A 12,794-nucleotide genomic window follows, 5' to 3' on the forward strand; every position below is an offset into this window, starting at 1 on the left:
TTAGCATTCGTCTCGGAATTGAATCGTACGTGAGTCCGCGTAGACGCTGAAACGGCTGCTATGACGTGATTATCAACTTAATCAAATAATGTAATACGGAATACGTTCATTAATTCATCTTCAGCGTGATAACAGCGCCGACGCGCATAATGCATCTCATCGCTCGCGCATGTAATTAAAGTTTACGATTAATAGACTATCCAGCGACGAAAGAACAACTTTTTGAAATGTACCGCTAAAAACATCTTTGGCGAGAAACAATTTTCTTCCAAATTTCTTCCAAGATAAATGATTGTCAATCTGCCTACGATTATCTAGATTAACATTAAAACATACTAATGAACTTGTGAATTTTTCTAACAACTAAATATTAATTTCCTGAAAAGAGGAATATTATATAAATATTATATAAATATAATATAAATATAACATAATATAATATAATATAAATAAGATGCATTGATTTTTCAGATAATAATTTCAAGGTACCATTACTATGACCGAAATGGTACTAATATTCATGTTTTATTGTGACAAATTGTGTGACAAACAGCGAGCCAGAAATCTTCTGACACAGAGTTCTGAGACTGCGGATCTTTATGTGTTTATGACATATGCAGATCTCTCGGATGCAAGAAAACGTATAAATTAACAACATCGCTCGGCTTTTTACGCTGAGTAATCTTAGTTGACGAAGGAAACCTTTTCCATTAATTTTTCTAAAATGATAAAGATCCGTAGTCTGCTAATATCTTATATTAATTGTTAATGCGATTTTAGATCATCAAGTTAAGAAAAAACGAAATTGTTCGGAGAATTCAGCGGCAGCCATTGCACTTGGCGGTTAATCGAAATCAAAGATCGGAAATTAGCGCGGTGCAACGAATGTGGGAGCCGCGCAGAGTCGTAATAACGTACAATTAATTTGCGCGGCGCGAAATGCTCTAATCAAGGGAGGTCGGAGGGGAGAAGAGGGGGGGGGGGGGATGAGCGTCGATAAACGTGCCTGATAAAGCATTCTGTGCCTCGAATCTGACAGAACGATCGGGGGCCCTCTTGCTCGATGTGTGCGCCGGCGCACGTACGCGTCCGTGGACGGACGTGAACGCATACAAGATAAAAAGCCTGTTACGTACATTGTAGCGGCGGATGTCAAGGAAAACTAACTGGCGCCTCCCGCGTGCAACGATGCAATGACTAAAACAAACGTGCGCGGACACGCATACACGTGTAACCCGCTCGCAAGGAAATGACTCTGCGTGCACCAAGGATCGGGCGGCGCGCGAGTGTCTCTTGGCGAACGGTGCAGCACGTTGGAAAAGTGCGCTGACGCAAACTATAGCGTTTTCGAATTCGGAGCCGGTAGAGTCGAGTGATTTTTGCTATTTTTATATTGATATCGACTCGCCAATTTCGCGGGGGAAATCCTCATTTTCAGCCGCGTAAAACTTACTTTTTATTTCAAACAGGATATCGAGATGCACTGTCCCAAAATTATTTAAGATATGTAATAGTTTGTTTAATTATCTGCACCTAAGGCATTCGTGTTGGAGTAATTGTTAAAATATTCAAAATGTAATCATGTTTTTAAAAATGGAAGCATCTAAATTCTATTTTATCTTTCGCACGCAAATATTCAAGGGAATAAATTAACATTCGTTTGGAAAGATTAACGAAAGCTGTCATTCTTAAATATATTTGGGCGATGCAGCTAAACTGCTCATTAACTAGGTATTCTAATGTCAGCCTCCGAAACCATTGATTTTTCTTATTTCTTGATATTCGACCAATTATTATATTTTCTATCCCAATTTTGATAGTTCTTTTCAAACAATCATATATTTTTAGTAACTACCTTTTGCCAACATTTCATAAAGAACGATGTATATCATTCGATGTGTTACTTTGGAAGTGATATTCCTTCGAGAAGATACTTTTGCCTAAAAAAATGCCTAATAATTAAATAAAATGTCTAAAATTTATGAACACGTTAGAAGAAAATTTTAATTGAAATAGTCAGACGAATATAAATACTTGAAATATAAAAAAGTGCCGTCTCACTATCACGAGTATACTTGTCACATGTAGCTAGGGGTTGAAGTAACAACCAATTGTTAACCAAATATTCTAAACAACGACCGCATTATTAACAAGCCCAGCAAACGCTAATGACCGAGTTCATAAAATGACGTGTAACCAAATCGTCGAATTTCTATTGACACTTCAATCGTCGCGTTTCTATGCGTTTGTCCTCGCGTTCTGCCGCGCGACGCGCTCCTGCGCTTTTTATCCGGTCCGCTCGTCTCCTCCGCGCGATCTCACGGTTATGCAAGAGTGTTACAAACATCGCAAATTCTCGGCCAGAGTATCTGTTCCCGTCCGTGACCGCCACCGCTCGGCTCCGCTTCGACTCCGCGCGGCACGTTCGAAGCGGTCATCGCCAGTTGCGTCCCTTGACCGTCAATACTTCGACCAATAAAAAGAGACTCGGCCTTTTTTCGCACTCGAGCAGATCCGTAACTAAGAGTTACAGGTATTAACTCGCCCATACAGCATGCAGCCGTGCAATCGTCTCTTTCGTTCTGCTTCCGTTCCCTCCGAGTGCAAGCGCGCGCGCGCACGCGCGTTCCTCCAGCTGTTGACAGTCTGTCTTGCTCACACGCAGAGCAGCCTCCGCGTGGTGTCCTCTTTTTTCCACGCGCGATTTCCACCTATTTCTTCCTTCTCTATGAACGGACAGCGTCTCTCGGACACGTGTGCATCGCCGTGGTTCAGGGTCAAGCGGCGGACTCGTTGTCGATTTTCGCAGTCGACGGAATTAAAAGATATGTTTCTCTCCCTCCCTTTCATTCTCTATCTCACTCTATCTTTTTCTTACTCTTTCGATCTCTTTTACCCTTTCGATCTCTTTTACTCTTTCGATCTCTTTTACTCGTTCGATCTCTTTTACTCTCTCGATCTCTTTTACTCTTTCTTTCTCTTTTACTCTTTCGATCTCTTTTACTCTTTCTCTCTCTCCCGCTCTCTTTCTCTTTCCCCATCGACCGGTACCACCGCCAACGGCCTTCGACTTTATGGCGCACCTGAGATCGAGTTCCTGCGCGACAGGATTTCGCGCGACCGATAATCAACCCCACCCCGCGCTGTCACTGTCACGACACGGACAAAGAAAGTAATAAACGGAATTAGCTGTCCATTCCTTCGAGCCTCCAAAGATCAGTCTCCTTTTCGGTAAAGATCAAACACACGGAGACGACCGGGTTTCGTGTGTCCGTCACGTCACGAGACCGTTTGCCTAGATTGTTCATGCTTGATACGCCGTGACTCTATTCCTTCATCCATCTGTTCTCGTTTCGCGCGAATACCCAAACAAAAGCATTTAAAACGTAAAGACACCGAGTGATTGAACTCGGTTTCGACTTCGGTTCTCGCAAAAGAATCTCGGAAGATTCCTAAAAAAAAATTAACCGACAAAAAGTGTTCGACCTATGAAACTATTCGGCACTATAGAAATAGCAGTTTACCTCGTCTGACGCTTGGTATAGTAGAGTTTCCGTGAGTAATGGGTTAATGGGTTCATTGTGGAATTAGCGACCATCGGGATACCATAAAATTGAAGGAATTTATTTGCTGTAACGAAAATACAGAAGTCAAGATTCATCACAGTAAACTTAGTTAAAAAGTTACCTTATTAGAGGTATTAACGTAATAAGTAACGTAATCACGCGATAGCGAATGTGTTAACTATTATTTCCACTTACACAATTAGATTATTTTAGATAACCCTAATTTTGTATGGACTTATTTCAGTGCCTCCCATAGTAAGTGTACAATTTCATGAAAAATCAATCTCTAAAATGAACCATTTAATTTCAAATCTATCGCTTTATAATTCCGCGCCGTCAGTTTAGGTATGTCAAGCATAAACGTTTCCACATTGCGACTCTGTATCTTTCCTAAACTCCTTTCTTTTATTTATACGACATGGTTTTCGCAGCAATTAGTGGCCACATTTGCGAACGTTTACGGAATGCAACTTACAGGCTATGATTAAATGAAATCCATATAATCAACTGCGATCAATATTGATTTATGCACGTAAATTCCCATGCAGATATAATTGTAGTTGGCACGTCTTATAATTTAATAGAGTTAGGTGCGAATATTAATGTCAAGTTATCTCGTGTGCAAGTTCGCGAAACTTTTATTTTATTAGCGAATTGAATAAAAAGAAAAAGCAAGAATTTTCAATCGATTCCACGCGGCGATGCGAATCGCGCAAAAAGTGCCCGTTTTTATAAACATCAATTGTCCATCGCGACACTTCAAGTGCGAGAGTCTACGTTATGATACGCTCGATTCGCGATGCGCCAAGATTCTGTACCGCGATAATTACAATTAATACAACACGGAGGAACGAGGTTGCACGAGCTAATTAGGGTTGATAATCAGAGACGCCTGTAACGCCGGCGCGGCCCCCGTCTTCGGATCGAACAATAATCCCGGCGCGGTCAGCGAAACCGGCGGGAACGCCTTGAACGACTCCCGGCAACCTAGTGTAAACTGGACACCGTGTGTTTTGGAGCGACGGAGGCGAAGGTGTGGCAGCATAAAATCGAGAAGAAAAAGGCAAAAAGGGCAAATAATGATGATCGCATCGCGAAGCACTTTATTTTTCCCAGCTTACCCGGATTAAATTTATATCGTACACGGTATCTTAGCAGTTGTCCTCGAGAGACAAGCTCGCATGAAAACTCGCGCCCGGCCCGACGAAACGGTGAAACGCGCCGCGGCGGCGCGGGTATCGTATAGAAATTTTATGCCGGCCGAGCATCGAATTTATAGGCGTAAACGAAGGGACGACGGTATGGTGGAAATATGACGACGCGAAACGGTTCGACTTCGCTAATGATATCGACGCGGGGATTGCAAAGCAATTATTTAACGGCGACGATCGCGGCCACTATGGCAGTTTCAACGATTAAGAAATATATAAGCAACGAAGCCACGAAGTTTACGTCGCGTGGAGTAGATTTTTAGCAATTGAAACGCTCTTCTGCGGCAACGTTTATTATATGCACAATAGAATATATCGCGCACTAACATAATGGAGCATAAAATATAATTCATCGTTCTTTTACGATTTACTTGCGATCTTCCGCACGGCATACAACGAATACGCCGTTTATAAATAAATACAAGGTCGTGTGGTAATAAATCATTGCAATATTTTTCATTCATTTTGGGCTCAATAATGAAACTCCTTGCATCATCCATTGTTCTTTGAGGAACGAGGAATTTCCCACATAAATCACCGTTGAACGGAAACAATAGATACGATTTCCGAGATGCAACGTGCGACGAAAGCGAAGGAATCTTTTACAATGCAGCATCACGAAGTCCGAAGGTTGCATCGAACGCATAAACGGAGATGCACAGTCGCAAATTGGGCAATCTTCTTCTAAATGTTCGAGCGTTTAATTTGCGAAGCTTTATTTATGGCAGCATAAATATTTATAGAGACATAAAACCGCTTTTCACGTGCAATTATTAAATAAATGTTCCTTCGACCCGGCACTTTATGACACATTTACCGAGAGTCGTTTAATTACCGGTTATCGTGCTTTTGTTTTTCTTGGCCCCGAGATATTAATTGTTCCGCGAGATGCGGGACCGTCTCTCGGTTGTTCCCGCAAACCGTATTTTCGCCGCGCGAGATCGGCGCCGCTCGAAGCTCCGTTTAATATTCAGCGATGCAGTCCAGATTCTGTTTCCACGGCTTCCGGTGCATTAGTACGTTGCAAACTAGGAAAATCGCGCGCCCGCTCGGCAAGCTTCTACATTTAACTCGTCCCGAATAAACCACCGAATAGCCAGCCTAACGTATCGTTGACAGACGTCCCATTGCTCAACGCAGCACACCCACTTCAATTTGTAACTCTGTACGCGAGCTATTCCTATTGGCTAGCGAGATTTTAAATTCTCACCTGACAGCGTGGCTCGATTAACGTTGCCGCGGTGGTAATCGTTTGAAGATGTTCTATTTCTATGTGGACACCGTGTTGCATTGGCTCGTTGAACCTTTGGACGGTGCCGAGCCATTAGTTAACCCCTTGCCGTATCATTTCCTTCATAGTTGCAATGGTATGTACCTTTTTGGTTATAATCATTTCTTAGAAGATAAAGAAAAATATTTATCGTGTGTCTACATTTACTAGAGTGATTAAATATTGATTGTAAGAAACATAATCTTAATCCGATTTCAAAGAAAGGTATAACAGTCATACTTGACAGAATATTAATACAAATTTCCGTCATCAGTCTGACTCGTTAATATACGGCAAGGGGTTAATTGACGGATGCTCTATAAATTTAACAAGCACGTGAGACTTTGTTATGCAGATCATTTCGAGAATGATGTTTTATGTTTCAGGAAACGCATTTGATCCGTAGACATTTCGCACGGTTCTCTAAAACAAATTTTATGCAGGTATTTTTAGATGACCGTACTGTAAACAACGTGCCACGTATATATTCCACGTTTTGTGATATTGTAGACGTGTTATTTTGGTATGCGGAATACTAAACTGTTTGTAAATTGTAATTTTTTATGTTTTTAATAACTTCTTTTAGTAAGAAATTAATGTGATGATTTTAGTAACAACTGTACTACCTTTTATTTCCAAGTAAAGATAAGACGTTTTTTACGTTCTATTTAACGTTCCTATATATCTATAATTTTTATGTTTCTATAATTCTATATTTCTATAATTGTAATATTTCTGTATTTTCATATTTCTATATTTTTATATTTCTATATTCTTATATCTCTATATTTTTATATTTCTACATTCTTATATTTCTAACTTTTATATTTCTATATTTTTATATTTCTATATTACTATATTTCTATATTACTATATTTCTATATTACTATATTTCTGTATTCTTATATTTCTGTATTTTAATATTTCTATATTCTTATATTTTCATATTCTTATATTTCTATATTCTTAAACAAACATTGACATCGTTCATTTCTGAAATTCATAGTCGCCAGCATAATCGACTAACCGTGCAAGTACTTTCGTGGCGAAAGACACGTGAAAGAATAACCTTTTACATAAATTGTACATTAACATCGTATGAGGTAATTGACTTTCATTTGTTTACGCGTTAAAGTGCTATCTATGAGAAACTGGTTTGAACATCTCGCGCGGCCTACTGATTGGATTCATTAATTCCAATTTCAATTACAGGCCAGATAATAACATTTGTAACGCGCATGCATATTTAAATAAGTAAAAGTAAACGTCATAAAATAGTACCCACTCCCCCTATAAACTATTGCAGCAATTAGTTGATGATCGCATAGCTGTACATCAAAAATTAATTTTTCTTAGACTGTAATTTAAATATCACATTCCTCTTGTTACATAAGAAAATAGAAACATTGCATCTGAGTAAAAATTCCATTTGCCTCAATGTAGCGATTTTAAGTTAACTAGCTTAACGATCCTTTTCGAAAAGTAAGAAAATTCAGTAAATGTACAATAGTTTTTTTTTTCAAAATTACCAATAAGTAAAATGGTCTTTTAACACTTTAGCGACCGGTAGCCTATAAATCGGTTGACATGGTAACCAATAAATTGAATATCGATTATTAAGATAAACGTGTCGGATTCTACTACCGTAAGCTTCAATATTACTATATAATTTTCTAAATATTAAATACCTCTCGCGATTAATAAAATAAATAAAATCAAAATAGGAACGAAAATTAAAGATTAAGCTAAGTTTTTACGACCGGTCGATAAAGTGTTAATCATAACTACTACTTGCATTAAACAAAACTGCTCTGACATTCGATCGTCGATTACTTTCCCCGGACAGATTTCTATCGCGCCAAAACTGACAGGGTTGTGAAACGATCCCGAGGACGGCGACGCAGTGGTTCCGCAATCGTATCGAAAACGTTGGGGCGATGCTCTTTATTTAAAAATGTGCTCACGGTTGCCCAAGCATCCGCGCTGTTTGATTTTCACGTGTAAAGGTTGGACGAGAAGCATGACCGTTGGCATCTGCATCGCGAACTACAGGCCGGTTTGTTATTACACACGGGAACACACCAACTTGAATTTTCAGTTATGCAATATGACGTGCAACTCGCAACACGCGAGTGTTGTACTTTGATCCGCTAACAACCGGCGGTAACTCCAACGTTATACAGTGTCTATTTTCGAACGTTGTATGCGCTCGGCGTGTACGCCGTCGTCGTTTCGCCGCGCGTCCATCTTCCCCCCTCGACTCTCTCTCTCTCTCTCTCTCTCTCTCTCTCTCTCTCTCTCTCTCTCTCTCTGCGTGTGTGTGTTTGTGGACACACGGGGAGGATCCGTGCTTCCAAACCGTCGTCGATTATTTTCACGGTCATGTAATCAGCTTAATAACCGGCGGCTCTTAAAGACGCGAGCCATCGGATAGCTGTGATTTCGTCCCTGCCGCGACGGAAATAGAAGTAAAATTAGTGCAGTCCGTTCTAACGTTTCGACAACGCAATGCAGAATGCACAGCGGATTATTTAAGACATTTCATAACTATATCCCCATAATATATTTATTTTGGATATATAATATATTTTGGACATATTGGGTTTGCTTTGATTTTTTGTGTAATTTTTTCGGCATGGTTACACAACGTCAAAGTGACCTAACTGCAAACTACCCGTAGTCGAGCTATTAAACACATCAAAATTATCAGTTTTTGCTAGGAACTCGTGAAGAACTGCAATTTTTTTTTATTATTTAGAGATCAAAGTCTACCGGTTTCGAGAAGTGCCGAATGCATTTTTCAATTTTTCATTATAGCTCCGATAAAAAAGTGAAAAAAGCCTGAGTTTTCTAGTATTATTTTTGTCCCAAGAATTAATAAAATTAAAAAAGAAAGTATTTCAGGTATTGTATCATGAACTGGTCCATCTGAAAATTACAGAAAAATTCAAGTCGTGTAGACCAATTTTTAAAAAATTATACCGTTTCGAAAGCATTTATTCTGTTTAGCTCCTCACTGTATACAAGGTATAAGGTATTGTACTATACCCTAAAAGGTATAGCAATAGTAGCGTAGTATAAAGCGAAGTAGCCTCTCCGTGCCGTTCACCGTTAACATTCACATTGCACAATGCCTCCGACAGATCTCTGCCAACCAAATTCGCCGACGAACTCTTGCAAACCGAACGATGTATCCCAATACTCTGCCCCCCCCCCCTCCACCATCATTAAAATGACGGAGCTTAAAAGCTCGAGAGAAATTATTTCCTCAAATTACGCCACAGCGTCCAGTCACGATCTATGGTTCAATCACGATGCACCTTCCAGCAGGTCTAACCTGTCATCGCGTTATCTTAGCAGCTCTTGCGTAATCTCCCCCCCCCCCCCCCCCCGCTAACCTCTCGCAGCGCACACTGGGTCATATGTGTTGCACTCCAAATTCCGAGTCCCGAAATTCCGACTGCAATGTCTTTGTTCTGGGACAAAGTTCGTACAAAGCGAACCATCCGACGTGTGTTGGTCCAACTTGAATTCCAATCCTGCTGGAACGGCACGGTTTACGGAACTTCGACTGCGAGTGAATTCCTCGGAAAATTAGAGTCTAATGACTGTTCTAAATCCGTGTGAAGGCTCTATACAGGGTGGTTCGCGCAGCTTGTGGGCTGACTGCAACCTCCGAAGCATGCATCGGGCAACGAATGTTTCGATACGAAAGTTGCGCGATCGAAAGGGTGTTTATTTATTTTTTTTATAGGCAAAATCGAAGATTTGGAGGTCGATTATTTTTTTTCTTAAATTGTATATTATATTTTTTATATTGGGTTAACCGGAAAATTCTGTCTGTTCTCGGAACGAAAGGAAACAATAAATTTTGTATACACCTAATATTTACTGTATTATTATATGCACCTAATATCTATTGTAATAATTTAATATAATTATAACCTATGCCCTGTTGGCAGCACGATAGCGATTTGTGAATAGCATTTTTGAGAAATATATGTCGCAAATGTACTGTCCTTTATTTGTCTTAAATCTAATAATTAACGAGTAATTGTTAAAATAAACTGAAATTATTAGACAGTAAAGTGTTCTTCGAAACAAAGAATAAAAATTGATTGCTTGTTGATTTTTTGGAACCGAAAATAATAGCACGTAAATAGCAGTCCTCTTCGTTCAGCGCGCTAGCGCGAACGAGTTAAATGCAATCGATTAAGGAAGGCGACGCGTAAACAATATTCCCGTGGTTCTGGCCGGCACAGAAAGGTTTATTGAAACAAAGATCAATTTGTTGCGGCCGACTGCAATTACCAACGCTCCTTCCACCGGCGGAGACGTCAGTTTCGGATGGGCGATTTATCTCGCCGGCGCAGAGATCCGCGCGCACCGATTGCATTCCATCCATCTTCGTCCATGAGCTGAACTTCTCATGCCCGATGGTGCGATCTTCATCGCGTTATCGCATGCAACTAACGTCGACGTCGGGAGGATCGGGCCCCGGCTGCTCCACCGTCGTTCCTCTTTATCTGCGAATCAGATTGCGCGCCACGGACTTTTTCGCGCACGCTTTGAGCCTCGCTTTTAGTCCCGCTTTTAGTCTCGCTTACAAAGCGCGTGTCGCGACTGACGCGCCCGTTAGGTGACTGCTGGACACGCTGCTTCTCTCGCCGCATATAGTTACAACTAATCGAGCGGGGAACTTCAATTTTCCGGAAAACTATGAGACGCAGAATGCGCCGCGCAATTCTACCGAATTATATCCTGCACGGACGATTTCGTTTCAAGTTAATGCTTTTTTCACTTTTAAGATGTAGTAAGATTTTATTTGTTAACAGATCTGCTTCACATGGAATTATCACATGGGCGCTAGTGAACAAAATACGGTAGCTTAATGCGACATTTGGATTTAATTATCAACTTGCATTCTTTAAATTGTTCTCGTCCTTTGAATTGCACGTTTCTCTCGTAAATGAATAAAATTCGCAGTTTAGTCATTTTTTAGAAGTCTATCTCATTTGTTTGAGTCATAGTTATGGCTGCAAATAGATCAATGAGCGTTAACGTATGAAATACAAGACCGCAAAAGTATAACAAGTTTACCCTTAGAAAATTTATATTATATTATAAGTTAAGGCTCGCAGTCAAAAATAAAAATGTCCAAAACGTGGCACTTTTTGATAGAAGCTCTTATTTTATAGTCATCACTCATATTTGATCTTAAACATCTGCAACTAGTAATTTGTTGAGGTATACGTTAAATATTTTTAATTGTCAAGCGGACTTTAACTATGTTAATTACGCCAGGTTACCGCGATGTAGTAGTTCCTTGTCTCTGTATTTCTGTCCTGTCTCGGTCCATTCTCATTTCCATTTCCACGTCTATTTGTGCAACCAGATTCCATCTGTTTCTCTTTAGGAGGCGCACACGCGGTCTCTCGTTTACTTCTTATTCGATTCTGTTCGTTTACCTCTCGCAGGTAAACTTCGATGTCCGAAAGAGTTCGATCGAAGACGATGCAACACTGAAGGCAATTTTCACTTCTCACCAATTTATGTTTACATCCTCTTCAATTTATATTTAAATTCATATTTTGAAATATATTTATATCATTTTATAAAAAGTGTTCTCAACAAATGAATCGTATTGTTGAAAGTATAAAATCATGTTCTTCGAGAACAAATTGTTATACAGACGATCGATACACGCAGCATACTAAATTAATTTGTAATAATTAATTAATCGGTGGATGTTAATCTCTGTTCCAACACCACGTGTCGATTGAACACAATTACGACTATTTGCAGCTCCATTTTATAATGTTTGCATAGATAAGTGCAACATCTATGATTTTCGTTGTCACAGCTGCGTTTACTTACAATTAAACGCTTTAATCGTAGAAACGCTGCGTTCCTCGCAGACTTCTAAGCTCGGTAAACTAATTTCACGTGTGTCAGCACTTGATACAAATAACCACCGAGCAAGAAATTTATACACTCCGCTAAGAACTTTATTGGGCTGTGCGGAACGTGCGAGTGATAAACTGCATCGTTTTCTTTTATTTCGTCGATTTGCACGCGCGGCACTCGAGGTTTCAATCTCCTAGTCTCATACGCCGCCGTTCGCGCCACACGTTGCGACGTTGTAACAAACCGTTGAACAAAATATGCGAGCAGAACCTGCAGAATTTGATGGACGATTGTGTGTATAACACTCCGGCGAACCAGATCCAACCAAAACCTAACCCAGATCCACCAGGCGGAGAGCAATCGCGTAGAAATTACAGAGTTTCGCGGCAAAATCATTCGAGTTTCGTGTTGCGTGATTTGCGAGTTATTTTCGAGTTCCGCTCGCCGTGTCACGTAAGAGGTGGCGAGCATACGCCTAAATTGATGCGCGCGTTGTTTCTCACGAAGGAAAATGAAATATCTTTATAGCAGTCGGAAAGAGCGGTTTCCCCTGCCGTTGACGACAAACTTGCTCCGTGTTATCAAGATGAACATTTTCATAAAAATTGCTGAAAAATTTGCCCCGCTCATTTTCGTTATTTTAAATTGTTACCTGCCATTTTCAGTCTCCGCGGAAGGTACATAAAATTAAAATAACTTTGCCAACCCTTCCTCGGTCTACATCGGAATTATTTTAATCGCCACCTTAATAAGGTCGAACTGACCGAATTATGCAAATAAATTCTTTCTTTCCTTTGAATTCTCGCATTAATAATTACGTCTTATCGTACAATATTATTA

General features: G+C 40.1%; 1 protein-coding gene across 1 annotated transcript in view; it reads right to left on the reverse strand.

Annotated features, from left to right (window-relative positions):
* Positions 1 to 10,829, reverse strand: part of Dsx (transcription factor doublesex) — a 46,530-nt gene extending 35,701 nt beyond the window's left edge. The window contains exon 1 of the mRNA XM_078184909.1: positions 10,359 to 10,829. Coding sequence (XP_078041035.1) covers positions 10,359 to 10,452 — 94 coding nt within the window. The 5' untranslated portion in view covers positions 10,453 to 10,829. The remainder of the gene's footprint in view (positions 1 to 10,358) is intronic.
* Positions 10,830 to 12,794: the final 1,965 nt, after the last annotated feature.

This window comes from Augochlora pura, chromosome 1 (genome assembly GCF_028453695.1).
Source record: "Augochlora pura isolate Apur16 chromosome 1, APUR_v2.2.1, whole genome shotgun sequence".
NCBI lineage: Eukaryota > Metazoa > Arthropoda > Insecta > Hymenoptera > Halictidae > Augochlora > Augochlora pura.